This window comes from Saccostrea cucullata, unplaced genomic scaffold (assembly GCF_032062105.1).
Source record: "Saccostrea cucullata isolate Sc308-1 unplaced genomic scaffold, CSIRO_AGI_Scuc_v1 ctg146, whole genome shotgun sequence".
Lineage (NCBI taxonomy): Eukaryota > Metazoa > Mollusca > Bivalvia > Ostreida > Ostreidae > Saccostrea > Saccostrea cuccullata.
This window is the reverse complement of record NW_026919274.1, coordinates 1,167,795-1,187,813: the sequence shown is the minus strand read 5'-3', so window position 1 is coordinate 1,187,813 and position 20,019 is coordinate 1,167,795. Positions and strand designations below refer to the sequence as shown.

General features: G+C 34.9%; 2 protein-coding genes across 2 annotated transcripts; one reads left to right on the top strand and one right to left on the bottom strand.

The window, feature by feature from the left end:
- Positions 1–1,209: 1,209 nt before the first annotated feature.
- LOC134228585 (enhancer of polycomb homolog 1-like) lies at positions 1,210–11,599 on the bottom strand. Its single transcript, XM_062710253.1, has 15 exons — positions 11,199–11,599; positions 10,146–10,302; positions 9,591–9,736; positions 9,135–9,230; positions 8,926–9,033; positions 8,704–8,771; positions 8,392–8,472; positions 8,141–8,246; positions 7,765–7,911; positions 7,418–7,504; positions 7,142–7,290; positions 6,654–6,773; positions 5,986–6,500; positions 4,691–4,925; positions 1,210–2,617 (listed from the first exon to the last, which is right to left on the bottom strand). Exons 1-15 carry the CDS (start codon positions 11,349–11,351, stop codon positions 2,536–2,538), a joined length of 2,250 nt encoding a protein of 749 aa, XP_062566237.1. The 5' UTR covers positions 11,352–11,599; the 3' UTR covers positions 1,210–2,535.
- Positions 11,121–19,736, top strand: LOC134228594 (serine hydrolase RBBP9-like). Its single transcript, XM_062710263.1, has 3 exons — positions 11,121–11,266; positions 18,798–19,082; positions 19,461–19,736. Exons 2-3 carry the CDS (start codon positions 18,803–18,805, stop codon positions 19,721–19,723), a joined length of 543 nt encoding a protein of 180 aa, XP_062566247.1. The 5' UTR covers positions 11,121–11,266; positions 18,798–18,802; the 3' UTR covers positions 19,724–19,736.
- The last annotated feature ends 283 nt before the right edge of the window (positions 19,737–20,019 follow it).

Below are 20,019 nucleotides of genomic sequence, written 5' to 3'. Positions count from 1 at the left end.
TCGTATTGTTCCGTGCGATATAGTATTTGTGCAAAAACTATTTCTAAATGCAACAAAACACCGTGACCTACCTTTCGGCAGTTTTTCAAGCGAAGAAAATCGACCCCCCCCTGGCGTAAAAAGCGACTCCCTCGTTCTTTTTCGCGACTCCCTCAAAGTAACGGTTTGACACGGTGTGTTTCACCCATTCAAATGTATCTCAAAGATGCACCTTCTTTGTTTTGGATATCCATCGATATAATTCAAAAAGTGGTTGAACTGTCCACAAACATATAGATGGATGAACAGCTAGATTGAACATACACACCACTTCTGGTATATCCCTCCTCTTAAAATTTATTTTTGTTGTTGTTGGAACTGGGAGAGGAATATTCCCAGCGATAATCATATTCAACCCCAACTCAACATCTGAATCTTCAGCTTTGTCAACATGAATGGTTCCATCAACCTTCTTGCGAAGAAACTTGGGTAATTATTAATGCAATTTTTTCTTTATCTTATAATTACACCACCAACCTACATGCATTAGTAATCAAAGAATATTATGAAAATTCTCCATTAAGATGAATGAGATTTGTCGGTAAGGGCTAATGTAATGTGCCTCTGATTAGAAAGATAACCTTCAAAAAATATAAATCCCAAAATATGTGTTCTTTACTCACACTCTTTGGCTATTAAATTTTGTTGTTTCTAAAACTGCCTTCCCTATTCTTTTATAGCTTTTTTTCCAGTATGTAAAGAAAGATAACTCTTGCTGATAGACATAATTTTTACGAGCAAAAATAACCAAGGTGATTCACATCACTTATGCGATTCCAACAAGAATTTATATGCTGAACTTTAAATATCATTTTAAAATATTAAATTAATATTTAAAGTGTACACCTCAATTTCAATTTCATGTTGTGATCATAAATATTTCAAAATATTGCAATACAAAATCTCTGGCAAATAGCCCTAAATAACTGCAACGATTTTCATCCAATTAACACAGGAGAGAACTTCTTGAATGGTCACAATTTTATGAATCGAAATACTCTGTGTCAAATATACTGGACATGTACTTTTGGGTATACATTACTAACATTAGACATTATATATATACCAAATAAATAAATCTCCAGTATATGTGTACTACATGTACTTTATTGTAGACCTATTTTCCAGACATCCAAGATTTTTTTTTTCAGTAAAAAAATCAAACACCAGTTACAGGAAATTCAGATTTATTTCCCAATGCAGTTTTTAAGTGGTGAACCCACACCACATACTATCACAGTTTTGAACACATTGTGTATATAAATTTCAGCATTTTTACAAGGTCATTAGTTGACCGACAAGTATCACAAACAACTCATGCATTCATGTTTACAATACTGTCACAGTACAAAAACAGATCAGACATAACATGATTTCAGCTTCTAAAATTTCAGTCAAACTTTCTGATAAATAAAGATCTATAACTATACTCTCTTTCTCTCTCATTGTTACACAGAAAATGACCAGGTTTATCACCACTAGATATCAGCCGGTATCTCCATTTATATATTCCTCTAATCTATAAATTTAAGCACTAGTTATCAAAGGGAAAAAAAATCAATACAAATACAATAGTTAAATCTGCTTTCAAACATGCTAATTTCATGCAAAAAAAAAAGATATTTATATTCTAACTGTAAATCCAGCTATTCAATTGAATAAAATAATATTTCAATGTAAATTTTTCATGGTCAACAGTTTAAATCATGGAGACAATATACAAAAATCCCCCTCCCTTTTAACATTTCTGAATAATAGTACAATATTGCACATTTAGAATTACATTACAAAACAAGAAATCCCTCTAACGCCAATTTTTTAAGGCTTTACAAATTTGGCAGTGTTCTATACAGCAATTAATGTACCTTGTTCACAAATAAATTGCACTCTGATAATGTTGCTTTTTGATTTCAGACTTTTACAGAAAATGTGCAACTGACTGGACGGATGATAAATAAATGTACACTAAATGTCCTCACATTCATCCAAATACTTCATCTCTCTACCATTTATTAGACTTTGACTTGTGAGGTAGATTTATATCAGCTACATTTTATGGATGGTGGGCACAATACAAATGCTCTCAACTTTACTGGTGAAAATGACACAGAAATTGATGTACATGTATATCTTGCTTTATGAAATAAAGTATTAAAAATTAAGAATAAAGTGGTAGTAGAAAAGTAGTTAAAAATTTGTAGCTGTAGGTTGAAACATACTGAACATATGGCAAAGCTAAAATGGACATTCTTTAGGTTAGTATAACAAACTCTCATCAAAACTTCTGATATGGCATTGATGATCATGAACACCTATTCACAATCACAAGACTAAAATATTTGATGCAAATGGATGGCGATGTCATGGCTGCTGATTCAGTGGTCAATGGATCTGCTGTTGGGTTGAAAGCTTGTGTAGGTCTGGCCGGTCACGCCTGGCTGGTCACTTAGAACAGAGCTTGTCACTGTTCACCCTTCACTGGACAACTCAAACAATTCAGGTCACATCCATTGCTACAACCTTTTCTCGTTTTATGTTATGGATGTTGTTTAGTCTAGCCACATCTTCATGGTTTTGCCTGAAAACATAAGTAAATGTTCAGAAAGCTGCTGTATATTTTTGTTAACTACAATCAAACTTTGTAAAAATGCTGATTATTTAGAAGGATGGTCATTGGATAGGACTGAATAAGCAATTTGGCTGAAGTTTAATACAACTTTTCCTTGTTTATCCTTCTTTAGCAATAATCAGATCGTTTCCTACTATGAAAACTATAGCATTGCAAACCACAGCCCCCCCCCCCTTCCATGTCAACATTTTTATTCCTAGAATACAATTTTCAAAATACAGAATGGATATTTAAGGGGGCCGACTATAGTTTTGTTGTGAGAAAACTACAATAGCGAAACTCTTCATTTTTACACCATATATAACTTACATTAACTTCAGTGTACATGCAAAGTTTGGAGAAAATCTACCGTCCAGGTATTTGTGAGGGACCGACTCAAAATACAGGTACATTTACTATAGGATTATATAGGAAAATGCCAATTTTTAGCACTTTAAAGCAAATTATACAAATACTACAATAGACATTTTGTTCAAACTATAACATTTTATGAGTAATACTATATGATACAATATATGTAAGAAACACAAAATTCTACCGTCTTGTTAAGAGATGGGGCATCTCAAAATGCAAAAAATTTAGCAAATTTTACTATTTTTACAGAGTACTACAAAATATGACGTAAACAATGGATTCACAAGAAAACATTATAAAAATATTGGAGATATTCTAAAAATGTTATGTTTTTAATTTCAAGAGCGTATTTTTCTTACTTTTTCTGTAAGAATATTTTTATTACCCCTTTCTTTAAGAGCTTCAGATTACCATAGCGTCAAAAAGACACTGCAGCGACATCAACCTACCTATCAATTGCAAAATCGGTTAAATAATCAGTTATGTCAAATTGCAATTACATTTTTATATCTATAATTTCTTAATTCAGAGTTGTGAAAAACTGCCGGTCATGCCGGCAAAAAATTCGCATGACCGGTAAAAATGCTATCAGTGTCGGTCCAAATGACCGGTCCCTTTTTTTTGGTTAAAGTTGTTTTGTTTTTCCATTTATCAGCTGTGCATTTCCCATCTTAATTATTGTACCTTATATGCCATTGCGTAATACATTTTCTTTAATCGATATCGAGGCTGTAAATGAAAGCGAAACTAGCATGGTTCTCTGACCTATTAAATTTACAACTGGGACAGAATTAGGTAGAAAACGTATCAAAGAAAAAAATAAAGAGGAACTGATTTAACATATGAAAAATTTCAACAGAGGAAATTCAAGCATAGGTGGGGAAAGCAGTAAATCTAGTACTACTGACTGTCCCAGATTTTCGTATTTTTACCGATCGTGTTGATATCTTTATTATCGAAGCAAATAATTTTTGCAATTTCTAGACCAATTTTCTAGGTTACTATAATTCCAAAATGCATAAATGTTTTTTAAAAATTACGTTCACTTTTCTGAATGAGCATTGCGACCTGCCCAAAAGCGGTGATATCTAGTATTGTTATTTATGAATGCAAAATAAAATGAAAACGGAAGAGGACTTGGAAATGGAGACTGAATTTTGTATCATTATTAACATGATTATTATCAATAACATGATTTATTATAAAAATGTGTTATTAAGTGAATAAATATTGTTTTCTTTTTTTTTTTTCATTTTGCAAATTACTATTTCGGACTGACAAAAATCACTTCGGACCGGCTTATTTTGTTTTCTTGCCGGTCCGAATGACCGGCTATCTGAAAAAGTTTTCCACAGCTCTGTAATTTTGTTTAATTTTAATAATTAAGCAAAAAAAGTTGCATTAAAACAATAAATACGCTTCATTGTACTATGATGCGCGAAATATTGCGCAATGGAAACTACAGTCGGCCCCCTTAAAATCATCAATACCTATCATCATCTTCCACATAGGAATGTTAGTAGAAACACAAGGTTTGCAAGTAACAATTAAACCTAAGAAACTAAATCTCAGGGTTTTCAAATATCTTGCATCCTAGACAAGTTTGTATTGCATCTTTAGATCTGATAAATAGCAGATCAAAGGGTTTCAATCATTGGATTCACTTACGCAGGTATTGAACCTGGTATAGAGTTTTTGTAGGCTGGTGTAAATTTGAGCAGGTTCGGACCAACAGCAGAGACAGTCTTGTTTGGGATGGACGTTGTTAAGGCAGACAGACTAGATGACAATGAAGATGACGATGAAGGTAGGTGAGAATGATGAGATGCATTGTTGTTGTTGAGAGGAAAATTAAGCTGGAAAACTGTCGCTGCTGGAGAAGTTGAAAGCCCTGTGGTTTTACCTGCAATGAAATGTAACAAATACAATATCAAATACATACAGAACAATGCAGAGAAATTTTTTCAATCATTAGATTACACACACACAAAAAAAACACTGCTTAGGCCATAATAAAAATATTCCTAGATTCTCATCCCCGCCCGCCCCAATTTTATACCCCCGCCTCGATTTTTTTTATTTCTGTTTTTCTTCGTCTTAATTCTGATCGGGATCAATATTCATCTACCATTCTACTTTCGTTTTAAATCCCGCGAAAGTTGACATGATTTTGACAGCTGAAAAGATGGTAATTGCTGTAATACATGCGTATATATTTTAAACAAGGGTCATTGGTTGAAAAAGATTGGTGATGATGTGAAGTAAGAGATAATTGAACCTTTACTATGACTTCTATTTGGGTGTTGTAGATAAAATTACACCGATTGACCAGGTCAATAAAAAATCTACAAAATTGAAAAAATAAAAAATATATAATAAAAGCCGCCCGCTCGCCTCGATTTTTAAAGAAATTCGGATGAGAATCTAGCAATTTATTTATTATGGCCTTATATAAAAGGACTAATAAAATCATCCGTTTTTAACTGGAACAAAACATTTCATATGAGCTATTCAAAGCATACATCAGACTTTGCACCTAAAAATGCAAATTGCATTTTACATTTGCAATAAGCTGAGAACAGTTCTAAATATCAAGTAAAAGCTTGATGTACATTAATGTTGTAAGGCCAAAATAAAATTATAGTTTGTTTGGAATTGCCTAAAAAAATTTTATTGACCAAAAGTAAAATTTAATCAATTTTTTTGCCCATTACATGTATCACATGCATCATACAAAACACTGAAATATAGTGTCAGATCTATGTAAAATTTGGTGGGTTTATGTTGAAATTTATCTTCAATTAAAAAAAAATAATTTCCCTCCCTCCCTCCTGTGTCTGAAACCCTTCAGGCGGCAATTCCAAACAAACAATTTTTTAAGGATGGCCTAATTCAATAATTATGCAAATGAACTTAATTTTTACTTGTGAAATCTTTTAGGAGAGTTTTCTAAAAATCCTTACTTGAAACAACATTTTTGTGGTCGATTGGTCCGTTAGTTATGACACTGGAGATGGGGGGTAGCACTGTTGTTGGGGGAAGCAAGGACAAGTTGGCAGCTGTGCTGACTGCTGCTGGTGCTACAGCATTGGTCAGGACAACAGTCTGTGGTGTTGGGGGGGTTTCTGAGGCAGCAGCTTGTGTTCGAGATAATACAGCACCTGATCTCGCATTCTGAATCTGAGACGTGTTCATGACTGCTGAAACAGCAAATTTGGCACTATCGGAATCTAAAGTAAATCTGGAAGTGGGTTGTGAGGAAAAGGAATGTTCTAAACCATTGCACGAATTGTTGAGATCAGAAGTGTCTTGTTTAAGCAACTGCTCCTGCTGTGCACGTTGCATCTGCAAGAGTTGTTCCTTGTGAGATTGAAAGCTCTCCATGTTGAATTCTACGACATCTTCCTGAGCAGCATGTGAGGGGTTACCACAAGACGAAGATTCTTCCAACGTGGGAGAATGTGGACGAAAATGTGGACTAATTGGAGAAAAAACAAGATCATTCTTAAATATGAACTTTTGAGATACTTTTTTTACACTTCATCAAAAATGATATGCAGAAATGAAATAATTACTCTTGGACACTACGAGATATAATCAAAGCCAAAACAGAATTGTGGTAGATACTTACATTCTTTTATCTCTGATATACGTCACATAATCCCCAATAATCCCTGAATAAGACCCTGATGACATGTCGATTTGGTGCAGAGCATCATCCCAGGGTGTGGCAGCTCTGTCTATCATCACCCTATAATACATGTACAGAGGTTAAATCAAAAACTTGTATTGGTTATGGTCTGCTGTTTCCTAGTGTTTTATCAATCAAAGCAATTTATGTGCAAAACTTCTATATTGCAGTTATGAACCCTCCTTAATAACATTTTATGGTCGGTACAATGTCAATCTCAGTCTGGTAAGAGTACCAGGTACCAGCATATTTTGAAAGCTCTGCTTGAAGCAAAACTATAAACCATTTGTAACACTACAGGAAGGGGGTCATACTCTTGGGTAAAAATACGGTGCATTTTGAGGTGCAAGTAGGACTAATTTAATTTGGGGGTTGAAAATCCCGCCCTTCCCAAAATTATTGTCTCTAACAAAATAAAGTTAATTTACCTTCCTCCTCGACCAACTCTTCGACGAGCATATCCAATGCATCGAGAAGGTTGTGATAATGAACAAAGATTGTATCGGAAATTCTTTTTTCCCAATCCTCCCTCTTCAGGACTACACCATGGCCAATTGCCAAGTCGATTAAGTATAGGCTGTAAATTCATCATATGAAACATATAGTATAAATACAAGCTAACTGCATATAAAATATAAAATGTATGAATAAATTTCTTTACATTTCATATAAAATTTGGATTTTACATGCATCTTTATACATACTGCAAAGTAATTGCAATTCTTTCTTCTCCTAAAGGCAAAGGGTCCGTCAGGGTCATTTTCATCCTCATGATCAGATGGTGAAGTTCCCTAATAGAGGAAAAATGTTATCATTTTATAACCTCCAAATTTCTCTTGCCCAAATCATAATGCATTATACAAAACAGCTGCAACAAAACAGCATTTAATTAAATAATTTATTTCTTATAACCAGACAAAAAATTTAGGATGCCAAATTCAAGGATCTTGCTGCTTGTCATGCAAGAACTTTAACATAAATGCACAACCCCTTTGTTGCAGAGATCACATAGAAGAAACGTCAGTGCAAAAGTAAAACTGTAAAAAGTTACCGGTGAGTATCCATCCTCATCTGAGCTGTAGGGTTCAGGGTGTAAAACATCAATATCGTAATGGCTTGGCTGTACTGTTGGGGTAGTAGGCTGGGCCTGCTTGTGTTTTCTCTTCCTGTATTCCCTCTTCTTTCTAACGCCTTCCTCCTGCAATGATTAATATCTATTGCATAACAGACTGATAAACAATAACAAATCCATTACTTTACAAATATATTTGTAGTTGAGTCTACAAAGAAAATTGTTCATATTTTAAGGTGTACCTTCTGCAGGTCTTACCAAACTTACTGATTGGACCCCTCCTCAACATTAAAGCCTTCAGACAAGAATTGTAGTAGGATAGAGTGATTACACATGACACAACTACAATTCTTACCGCTGAGCCAGCGCCCCAGCTGTAGGGAGGGATAAACAATGGTAACTTGTGTCGGATAGACTCAGCCTCTTGAAGCATTTTGCCCTCAAAGTCTTCACCTTGATATCTACAAAGATTAACAACAATGCAATTTTTTTATACTTTTGGCATGTATTTGCTTCTATAATTTGATAACTTTCCAACTGCCATGGTCAGTTAATATCCAAAACAAGCATGTATATTTAATATAAAGATACTGAAATATTTAATACCTTTTCTCCATGATCTCTATTGTTAATTGCAACATCTCTTTCTTTGCCTTTTCTCTTCTTTTAATCATTTCTAATATCGTTCTGGAATATCATATTAGAGTCATGTTTACAGTTACTATTAATGAAATATATTTTAGCAATTTTTTAAAGTATATATTTAACAAAACAGTTATATCTATTTTTAACAAGATTGACTGTATTTTTTTTTATACAACAAAATTTATCTACACCTTTTACTACATTTGATCATAAAAACTTTAATTTAAAGGACTATGCTCATACCATAACACTTTTCTAATCTTATATACTTACACCGCCCTATTTAGATCCCTTCTGAGTTTCAACATTTTCTCATAAGATGTTTCATCATTCTTTCGATTCTAAAATCCAGCATTAAAAAGGTTAAAATATACTAGTTCACTTTATTCAAACAGATTTATTTCTTCAACAACACTTTATCTTGTCATTTCAACAGAACTGATTTATATTAAGAAGTTAAATTCACTTATATGCTGCTATATAAAATAAGTTTACCTTTCTAGTTTGCATCTTCTCTGTTCTCCGTCTGAATGCCACATATGGATTATTTGTTGTAGACCCATCTCTTTTCTCTGTTTTTACTTGCAAGATTAAGGGGTGTTCCTGTAATACAAAAGTTAACAATTAATTTTTTCAAATGCTGAACAACTGAATAATACTATATCCCCTAATACAACAGACCCAAAAATTTAATGTTGCCTTACCAATCGTAGTCTTTTATTCAGCCAGTAGTCATATACAGCAATAATGAGATCATCGTCTTCCTTTAGAAGCAATTTTGCCTCTTGTAATGTCACAACCTGTGCAAAAAATTATAGTTAATCAAGCAAGGAAAAATCAGGCTAATTTTGAAATTGGTTTTAACATATCTTAGGAAGTATAATAGAACTTTGGTAGTAAACTAGTTAATATGTGAAGAGGTATAAATAGAAAGTTAACTTTTATATTGTTTCAAAAAGATTCCACTGGCAAATTGGATTGCTTGCACATTATATACGTTGGAAACACAAACCATTACCATCAATGTAAATTTACATATTACCAGAATCATTATGTTTGATTATGAAATGAATAAATTGTGTGTTGTTATGCATTTTCCTCTTTTAAAATATGTGCAAAATTTTGAACCATGTCACTTTTTATAAATCCTTTATGAGCACCTGTTGTCCACTGCCCTTTTCCAGTCGGTCCATCATTTCCTCAAACTTTAGAGGATTAATCTCCATCTTTTTTCTCTGTTCAGTGACCCATGACTCATCTTCACTGTCCATGTCATAATCGGGTATTTCCTGATCCATTCCATAAGCTAAGGGGGGAAAAAAATCCACTATAGAACATTAGATATTCAACCAAGTTTAGTTTAAATAATGTTAGTGTTTTTGGCTATATAAAGTGTATTTTCACGGAAATGGAATTAAACAACCCCTTAAATTTGAGTGCCATCATTAAAGGATGCAATAACCCTTTGATCTGCAACAATTATAAAGGTTTCTACCGTTCCATAATCTTCTGGCTCGGGTTGGTTCTAAATTATTTAGGTTCAATTTCAGGTTTAGGGTATACAATAGAATAAAAACTCATTGAGTTCTATTCAACAATTTTTTTTTTAATCTAACAAAAAGCAACATAAGCAGCAGGACCCCACCCGAATTAATTGTCCAAAAGTTCTCTGCTACTTCGGTTACCCATGACAGCATAAAATACCTTGTATTTACCTTGTATGTGAATAAACTGCTTGGAGGGTTTAAAGTCATTCTTGTACATTTCATGATAATTTTCAGCAATATCATCCACTTCAGGAATAGGAATGACAAGTGCTTCTGAAGTTCCATAGACCTGCTGTGCTGACAATGCTCTTTGTAAATGGTGTTCCTACAGATAGATTGCAATATGCATAAATAATGACTTCAGGAAAGTATAATTGCAATTATAAACCTTTTCTGTAATGCCAACTTATGGTGCTGCTTTATTCTAATATTGTTATAAAAGCTCTGCATAAATTTAGTACTAACAAAAAAGACTAGCTACAGTAATTTTGAAAAATATTTAAATCTACTGTTTCCATTTGCTAATACCAGCAATGGACCAGCATTACACATTTTCACATGACAACTGGATTGTTGAAACATATTAGCAATGCAATTATACTTTGGTTTCACCTGTAAGAATACATCATTACTCATTTAAACGGATGTAATGCAGAGAAAATATAAACCGTCTATTTTCCACATTTTTTTCTCCAAAAGATAAAATGTAATCTAGCAAAAATTAGTAACTGGTGATGTCCTGGTTGATTTAACTTGTATATTCCCCCAGTCCTTGTGCCTCCAGTATTCATGTTTAAAATAAAATGTCTACAAAAACACCCATTACCACATTTTGCATACTGTGTTATTTGAAACATCTGCAGCAAAATTTCCTAAGTTGCTTTCGATCAAACTGATTAATAATTCTGTATCAACGATTCTAAAAGTTAAATTTGATCTCCCACTTGATCCAAATGCCATGTTTCTACTTTCACTTTCGGAGTGAGAAAAGAAACTATCACGTGGCTTCTAAAAATAAAACAATTCATTCCATTCATTTTCTTACAAAAAAAGCCCCCTGGACATATAAAATAAACAAAAATAACTATGTCTGGAGTTTTCATTGAGTAATTTAATCATAATATCAGTCAAAATACGATCCTTCAGTTCTCTTGGACAGAATACACAAAAAATCCAAGATGGCGGACTGTTGACCGCCAAACGGCGCAAAAGGAAGCATACCGTTTCCTCCTCTTTCTCCATTCCTGTTGGCATCTGTGGAACAGATCGGTTGATAGTTGCAAAATCTGGTAGGTCAGGAACTTCGTCTGCTTTGAAAATCTGCATTGGCCTCGTGGCGTCCAGCGCCCGAGCTCGAAACGATACCTTGCTCATCTTGCTGACCTCAAATATGCTAATGAGCAATCCACGTAGAGCCTTCTATATTTTGAAGGCAAAACCAGTTTAAACTTCTTTAAGAAGCGTATTTTACAAATTCAAATCACAATATGCATTAGTTCAAACCTTAATACAATAATCATTCTTTCATACGAGTCTTAATAAGTTCCAGTTTAAGAAACACTTTTCGCGAATTTTAGAAAATCCATCATGGCCGCCATTTCGGGCCGTCAGTACAATCCCAGGGTCCCTAGTCATGTATGCGTGCGCAATCTGATTTCATTGAAAACAAAACCACGTGGAACCGAAGTAATACTACTTTCGTTTCTTCTAATGAATATATTTCTTTACATTTATTTTTTGAGGGTGTTATCATTTCTATTTCTCGCAATTATAATAGTTTTTTCATTCATATCGGTGATTCAACCGTTAACACTGTGACATAATCATGATTATTTGCTGTAGCTTGTGTAAAATGTGCGTGAGAAAAAAATATCACGTGATACGAACTAATCCAACCAAAAGGAATGTCCAAAAATCGATATTTCTTTGGTTGTAGCATTTTTTTTTTTATTTTCTTTTTTACACTTCCTGATTGTTTAGAATATATTTGGCAATTTATTTTGCAAATTGATAAATTTATACGAGAATTTAAGTGATATTTGCCCAAAATTAAATACAAACACAATGTATAATTCATAAATGTGTTAATTAATATTTAAAATCAAATTTTTGTTTTCAAATTAGAATTTTTTTGTAAAACTATGTTTTTCTTTATTTCACATTTAAAAAAATTTGTGACAGTATTGTAATATGAGGGATTTTTTAAAAAAATACTATGGATATCCACGATTTTGCCGATTCAACGGTAAATTATTATAAGATTTATTACAGACCCGTAGAACGCGGTCAGGGAGGGGGGTCGCTGTCCTCCTCCCCCTTTTATTGCTGTGAGGTCAAGCACCGACAAACCTTAGGATTTGGACAATTAATACGATGTTTTTGCTTATCAGATTATATTCCCCCATTCTGCAGGTTCATTTAAAATTTTCCCCCTTCTTTTTTGCTTGTCAGATTTTTTTTTTTGAAGGGGGGGGTCCCTACAACCGATCCTACTAGCCAATTTTTACTGCACGAAACCCACTGCAATACGGAGAATACCGAAGGACCAGTCAAAATTTATCACAATTGATGGGCCCAGTACAAAACAAAATTCTCATAAATAATAATTATATGTCCAATGGCATTCGTATTCAAAGAAGTATTTGTCCCATGCCTTTACACTTATAAAAAAAAAGTTACTGTCCCATGGTGACATCTTCATATTTGTGAGATTATTGGAACAAAAATAGCAAAAATCACAATGTTAACAATTACGGTTACTGAATGAATCTTACAGGTAGTTAATTAATAGATATTTCAAGCATCGATGAAAGTTTTCTGGATTGAGACACGTGATTCATTTTCGTTGGTTAAATGATGATGCTCTAGAATGAATTTTGTAAATACAGCTGTAGTATATTTTGAATATTGCTGTTGGGAAAATCTTTTAAAATCTTCTCAGTTCTCAGGTACCAGGCGCGGATCCAGATTTTTTTTTCCAGGGGGGGGTCCAACCCAGTCAAAAATAATTTCCAACCCAGAAATTTCTTGACAAGCAAAAAAAAAAGGGGGGGGGTAGTGGGGTAGTGCATGCTTCATTCAAAGGAACTTTTCATACCATTATTACATATATCCGTGTTTCTGAGGAGGGAGTCACTGTTTTCGAAGGGGGGGGGGTCCAAGGTCACTTTTACTAGGTTTCGTATATGAATTTAATTACTCTGCAAATTCCAGGTCCGGACACCCCCCCCTCCCCGACCCCCTCTGGATCCGCGCATGAGTACCACTGCGCAAACAAAACAGAAACTCATGGGAAGCATCCTGGGGTACTGTAGATTTCTAAATTGTCCAAATCATGATCCCAGGGGTAGGGCATGGTCACAATAGGGAATCCAAGTTTTACGTTAAAGTATATTTGAAAAAAAATTATTTGAACGTAATTACGTATATCATGTGTATTTACACACAAATTCGAATTATTATTTTTAAGCTTAGATAATATGCCATGTATAGCTTTAATTTTTACCACCGTCTCAAATTTTTTTTATTTTTATGAATTGAAAATTATATAGTTTTTTGTCCTGTCCGTCTGTCTGTTCGTATGTCTGTCTGTTTGCCCACAAAAAACTTTATCCTTGCCCATAACTTTGACTGGGTGGGGCTATGGCTTTCATATTTCAAAGGTGTATTAATTGCGTGTGAAAAGACCTTTCTTTAAGTACCACTATATTTGTCCTTCTGACCTTGACCTTGGAGTTTGACACTTTTACAAAAATACTTAACTTTTACTTTGGCCATTACTTTTGAACGATTGGTGCTAGGCAGGGGCGTAGCTGCCTATACGCCAGCACGCCATGGCGTGCACATCTTTTAGTCCAAAAAAAATTACTGTTCATTTTTATAAAATTTATTATTAAAAAATTGATTATATCGTCATATACATGTATTAGGTCCCGTTTTGATATTTAAAAAATTTTCCTAAAAGATTCCGTGTAAACTTACTATGCCTGCAGGCCTAACGTTATATATGTAATACCTATAGTTAATACATGAAACATGACGCCGCACGTTTTGGGGAAATTAAATTTGCTGGATTGAAATTGTTTTGTTTTAATTTCATTATTTAAAAATTAGACAAAAAATGGAACTAAAATACCTTTTTAAAGTAATCACAAAAATTCAGACAATGCACTTGATTTTATTAAAACAAAAAATAATTTTTTTCATATAATATTTTTTAAATATTAATAGATCTATTATTTTTTGGTGTCATAAATCAAAATATCGCGAAGTTGACTTCATTCCGTAGCATATGTTATATATTTAAAAATTGCGTAAATTTTGTGCAGTCTAAACGTGAAAACCCAGGAGCTTCCGGGGGCTTCGCCCCCATGGGCCCCCCGACCAGGGCTTCGCCCTGGACCCACTTTTATCGTAAAGGGGGCCTCTTTCTTTTAAACTACATACATGATTGCTTTTTACCTTACATTAAGGCGGCCCCAGACCCCAAAATGCCTTTTTTGGCGTGCAGATCATTTTTGTCTAGCTACGCCCCAGCTAGGACTTTCATACTTCACATATATATTCTTTGTGATAATACCTTTCATTGAATACCAAGAACTTTGATCTTTCAAAGGCGGATCCAGGACCCCCCCCCCCCCCGTTTGAATTTTTGTATATATAATTTATTTGTCTATTATCCTAAAATCAAGGAAAAAAATCTCTTATTTGTAAAAATTTGTCAGCTTCCGGAGGATTCGCCCCCGGACCTCCACCAGGACCTTGCCCTAGACCCACTGGGGACCAGTGCAGCCCCCGCCCCCCTGTCATCTACCGCGCCCTCCCGTTACGAAATTCCTGGATCCGCCACTGTCTTTTGACCTTGACCTTAGAGATTGACCTTCTTATATAAAACTTGAACCTTGGTCATAAACTTTTGAATGGTAAAGGCTAGGGCTATGTAATCCCTGTGTCAAGACATTTCATTGGATATCAACAATCAAGTTGTTCTAGGGCTTTCATAATGTTTCACAATTTTATTTCTTGTAAGAAGGCCTTACTTTGGATACCAATATAATTGATTTGCATTTGAGAAATTTTAGCCTTCACTATGCTGCCGTACGGGGGCATCAGTGTTTCACAAACACATCTAGACCAAATACATAGTTTTAATAGATACATATGTACTTGCATTGTATAAATAGATACGTCATCTGCAATATTCACAATGATATTTATTTGATCAATATTTACATTTCCAATGTCTTTGTCCGAGATAAAATTACCAATTGTATATATATACACGGGGTGTAATTTATTTCCTCATGAATGTCTTGGCGCGGTTCCAAAAAAAAAACCACGTGCAGGGCGGGACAACACCTAGAGAGAAGCAGGCTTGGAGCCCGTGGATTGGCGGAATCAAAGCATGTAAATATAAGGCCCCCGGACCTAACTTGTCTTATTTTTCGAATTCATGAAGATGATCAATATAAAACTTGGATTGGCTTGTGTGATAATTTTATTTCATTGGATATCATAAACGCCTTCGGCGTTTATGCAAATTATCACACAGGCCAATCCATTGATCACTTCATGAATTCGAAAAATAAGACAGTTATTCCTTAATTCATACATCTATATACTTCTGGGCACTATTTTCTATCTGCTTCCTGAAAAGTCTTTTGCACTTATGATCGAAAGACCTCGGGAGTAAAAGAACTAAATAAAGGCACTGTGAGGGTACCAAAAGAACATTACCCCGTGACATTTTATTGAACTGCTCATTCACAAATTTTGTAAATGTGGCCTTGATATTGTCAAAATGACCTTGGCTAAAAAAAGATTGAGTAATCTTGAGTTTAATGTGGACATCAATGACCTTTCTTAATTTTTACATTTTACCGATTTTTCTGCCACTGATCATGAACTTCCCCGATGACCTTGGATCACTGATAAAATTTGTTTAATCACTAATAAGCTTTATTTGAAGTTTCAACTTCCAACATGTTTATGCCCCCGTAATCGAAGATTTGGGGGTACATGTACATAGTTTTTGCCCTGCCCGACCGTCTGCAGCTGTCTGTTTGTCCGCAAAAACGTTAACCTTGCCCATAACTTTTGACTGGATGGGACTACGGCTTTGATATTTCACTTGTGTATTCCTTTGTTTGGGTACCACTAAATTTGACCTTTTGGCCTTGACCTTGGAGGTTGACACACTTTAATACAAAAATTCCAAAATTTTACTTTTACCATTAATTTTAAATGGTAGGTGCTAGGCCTTTCATACTTCACATATGTATTCTTTGTTGCAAGACCTTCCATTTGATACCAACAACTTTGACCCTTTGACCTTAGAGTTTAACCAACTTTTTAAAAACTTTAACTTTACCCATAGCTTTTGAACGGTTAGGGCTAGGATTTTCAAACTTCACATATGTATTCTTGTAACAAGGCCATCCATTGGATACCAACAAAATGGACCCTTTGATCTTGACCCTTGAGTTTGAACTACTTTTAAATACCGTATAAGCAGGATTTAATTTTGGCATTATTAGCGAGGGTGCTGAGATTGCTAAAATTGAATATCGCTAAAAATTAATTTCGTTTTATATGTAATGGCCTCTTTAGTGAGCTTTTTCTTATCGCTAAAATTACTTCTCGCTAAAAATTATATACCCATTTTGAAGGACAAATCGTTAAATTTGCGTCTCGCTAAAATTTCCACTTATACGGTAACTTTAACCTTGGCCATAATTTTTGAATGGTGAGGGTTAGGGCTTTCATATTTCACATATGTAATCCTTGTGACAAGACCTTTTATAAGATCCCAACAACTTTGACCTTAGAGTTTGACCTACTTTTTAGGAAAAAAAACTTTAACCTTGGCCAGAACTTTTCAATGGTTAGGATAGGGCTTTTATTCTTTACATATGTAATCCTTATGTCAAGATTTTGTTGTTTAAAAACCAAGGACTTTGACCCTTCGACCATGATCCTGGAGTTTGACCTACCTTTAAAATACTTTAAACTTGTCCATAACTTTTGAACAGGTGGTGCTATGGCTTTCATATTTCACAGTTGTACAGTTGTATTTCTTGTGAGAAGGTCTTACCGGGTACTTTGTGTTTCAACATACTTGATTACCATTTGAGAAAATTTAACCTTTGCTATGTTTCCATATGGGAGCATCAGTTTTTAGCTCACCTGACCCGAAGGCTCAAGTGAGCTTTTCTGATCACATTTTGTCCGTCGTCCGTCTAGCTGTCTGTCCGTCTGTAAACTTTTCACATTTTCGACTTCTTCTCAAGAACCACTGGGCCAATTTTGACCAAACTTAGTACAAAGCATCCTTGGGTAAAGGGGAATTTAAATTGTTAAAATGAAGGGCCAAGTTCCCTCACAAGGGGAGATAATCAAGAAACGACAAAAATAGGGTGGGGTCATTATAAAATCTTCTTCTCAAGAACCACTGGGCCAGAAAAGCTGAAACTTATGTGGAAGCATCATGGGGTAGTGTAGATTCTAAATTATTAAAATCATGACCCCCGGGGGTAGGGTGGGGCCACAATGGGGAATCAAAGATTTACATAGAAATATATTAGAAAAATCTTTAAAAATCTTCTCAAGAACCACTGGGCCAGAAAAGCTGAAACTTATGTGGAAGCGTCCTGGGGTAGTGTAGATTCTAAATTGTTAAAATCATGACCCCCGGGGGATGGGAGGGGCCAATATGGCCGATCAAAGTTTTACACAAATATATGAGAAAAATCTTTAAAAATCTTCTTCTCAAGAACCACTGGGCCAGAAAAGCTTAAACTTACGTGGAAGCATACTGGGGTAGTGAAAATTCTAAATTGTTAGAATCATGACCCCCAGGGGTAGGGCGGGGCCACAATGGGGAATCAAAGTTTAACACAGAAATATATAGGACAATTCTTTGAAAATCTTCTTCTCAAGAACCACTGGGCCAGAAAAGCTGAAACTTATGTGGAAGCATCCTGGGGTAATGTAGATTCTAAATTGTTAAAATCATTACCCCCAGGGGGTGGGCGGGGCCACAATGGAGAATCAAAGTTTTAAATAGAAATATATAGGAAAAATCTTTGAAAATGTTTTACTCAGGAACCACTGGGCCAGAAAAGCTGAAACCTATGTGGAAACATCCTGGGGTAGTGTATATTCTAAATTATGCAAATCATGACCCCCGGGGGTTGGGCGGGGCCACAATGGAGAATCAAAGTTTTACATAGTAATATATAGGAAAAATCTTTGAAAATCTTCTTCGCAAGAACCACTGGGCCAGAAAAGCTGAAACTTATTTGGAAGCATCCTGGGGTAGTGTAGTAGATTCTAAATTGTTCTAATCATGACCCCTGGGGTAGGGTGGGGCCACAATGGGGAATCAAAGTTTTACAATGTTGAATCAAAGCATCCTATGGTAGTGTAGATTTCAAATTGTTTAAATTATGATCAGTTGGGTAGGGTGGGGTCACAATATGTATTACAAGGGGAAATCTGGTAAAGAACGGAATGGTCAAAGCTTCTCAGGTGAGCCCATGGGCCTCTTGTTTACTAATACATCTTGTTATTTTACTTTTTCTATCAGAGACCTTGACCAAAATGACCTTAGATTAGATCATGTTGAAACCTTAAGCATAGCCAAAATTGATGAATTAGAAATTTACAATCATAAACTAATTTCAAATCATTAATATTTTAAGTTTTGGCATTTATGTTTCAATTTGTAATTATCTATTCACTTTCCATTGGGCTGCACATTTAATAGTCACAAAAAAGTAAGCCTTGTAAACAAAATATATACATGCATCTCTTTTAAAGGCATAATGAAGGCTGCAATCATTCCTGGAAATGGTGCTGGTGATGTTTTTCATGCCAACTGGTATGGATGGGCATACAAGCAAATAAACAAATTAGAGAATGTAACCTGTAGTTTAGAGAATATGCCTGATCCCATCACAGCAAGGGAGTCCATCTGGATTCCATTCATGCGTGACAAGTTGGAATGCAATGAGGACACCATTATCATAGGTCATAGTTCAGGGGCAGAAGCAGCTATGAGATTCGCTGAACAGTACAAGGTCAAGGGCATCATTTTAGTGTCAGGTACTTCATTTAAACAAAACTTTAGCAATTGATAGTAAAAGCACAATGCTTTGATAGAATACGTAATTGTGCATCCTGTAAATATTTTATCATGAAAAGAAGACTTGTGCATCCTGCAAATATTTTATTATGAAAAGAAGACATTACTTCAACCAATAAATGTCGTCTTTGGATAAAGGTACATAATCATGGAATTAAAATTACTCACAATGTAAATACATACATACTCATTTAGTAGGAACAAAGAGAACCCAAGTTCTCCAAGGTAACTTATGAATTTAATAGTCCATAGTCAATCCTGGGGGACATTTACATTGCAACTTATGAATATGTACTGAATAAAGAGGTTTCCAGAAGAGATGTACAATTCATTTATAGCATGTGTCACAGACCTGGGGGATGAGAATGAGCGGGCCAGTGGGTACTACAGCAGACCCTGGGAGTGGACAAAAATCAAGGCTAACTCGGGCTTTGTGGTACAGTTTGGGTCCACTGATGACCCCTTTATACCCTGGGAGGAGCAACAAACTGTAGCTGACCAACTGGGTACTGACCTCAGAAAATACTCTGATAAAGGTCACTTCATGAACAGCACATTTCCAGAACTGATTAATGTAGTCAAAGAAAAGATGAAACAATAAATATTTCCATTTCTGTTTGTTTTCTCTGTGATATCTCTTTGAAAGTTAATGGAGTTGATTTCTTGATAATTCTACCGGAATGTAAATATTAGGCAAATTGATAGGTAAGGAGCGTAGGAGGCCTATGCATGCCAATCTTGTGCGCATCTGTCTTTGTGTCTGACGCTAAGGAGGCCAAATACGCATGTAAATCTCACGAGGCTGTCTTTGTGTTTGATGTCAGTGGGTGAGGACTTGGGAGGCCTCGTGTAATTTAAGTCTATGTCTACATTTTTAAAATCTGAGTGAGTAAATCT

What these genes read in the sequence shown, in the direction of transcription:
- LOC134228594 (XM_062710263.1), top strand. Translation starts at nt 18,803, where the DNA reads ATGAAGGCTGCAATCATTCCTGGAAATGGTGCTGGTGATGTTTTTCAT. An exon ending in GGGCATCATTTTAGTGTCAG is followed by an intron (nt 19,083 to 19,460) that starts GTACTTCATTTA and finishes ATTCATTTATAG; the next exon opens with CATGTGTCACAGACCTGGGG.
- LOC134228585 (XM_062710253.1), bottom strand. Translation starts at nt 11,351, where the DNA reads ATGAGCAAGGTATCGTTTCGAGCTCGGGCGCTGGACGCCACGAGGCCA. An exon ending in AAAAGGGCAGTGGACAACAG is followed by an intron (nt 9,231 to 9,590) that starts GTGCTCATAAAG and finishes TTTTTTGCACAG; the next exon opens with GTTGTGACATTACAAGAGGC. An exon ending in TATATCAGAGATAAAAGAAT is followed by an intron (nt 6,501 to 6,653) that starts GTAAGTATCTAC and finishes TTCTCCAATTAG; the next exon opens with TCCACATTTTCGTCCACATT.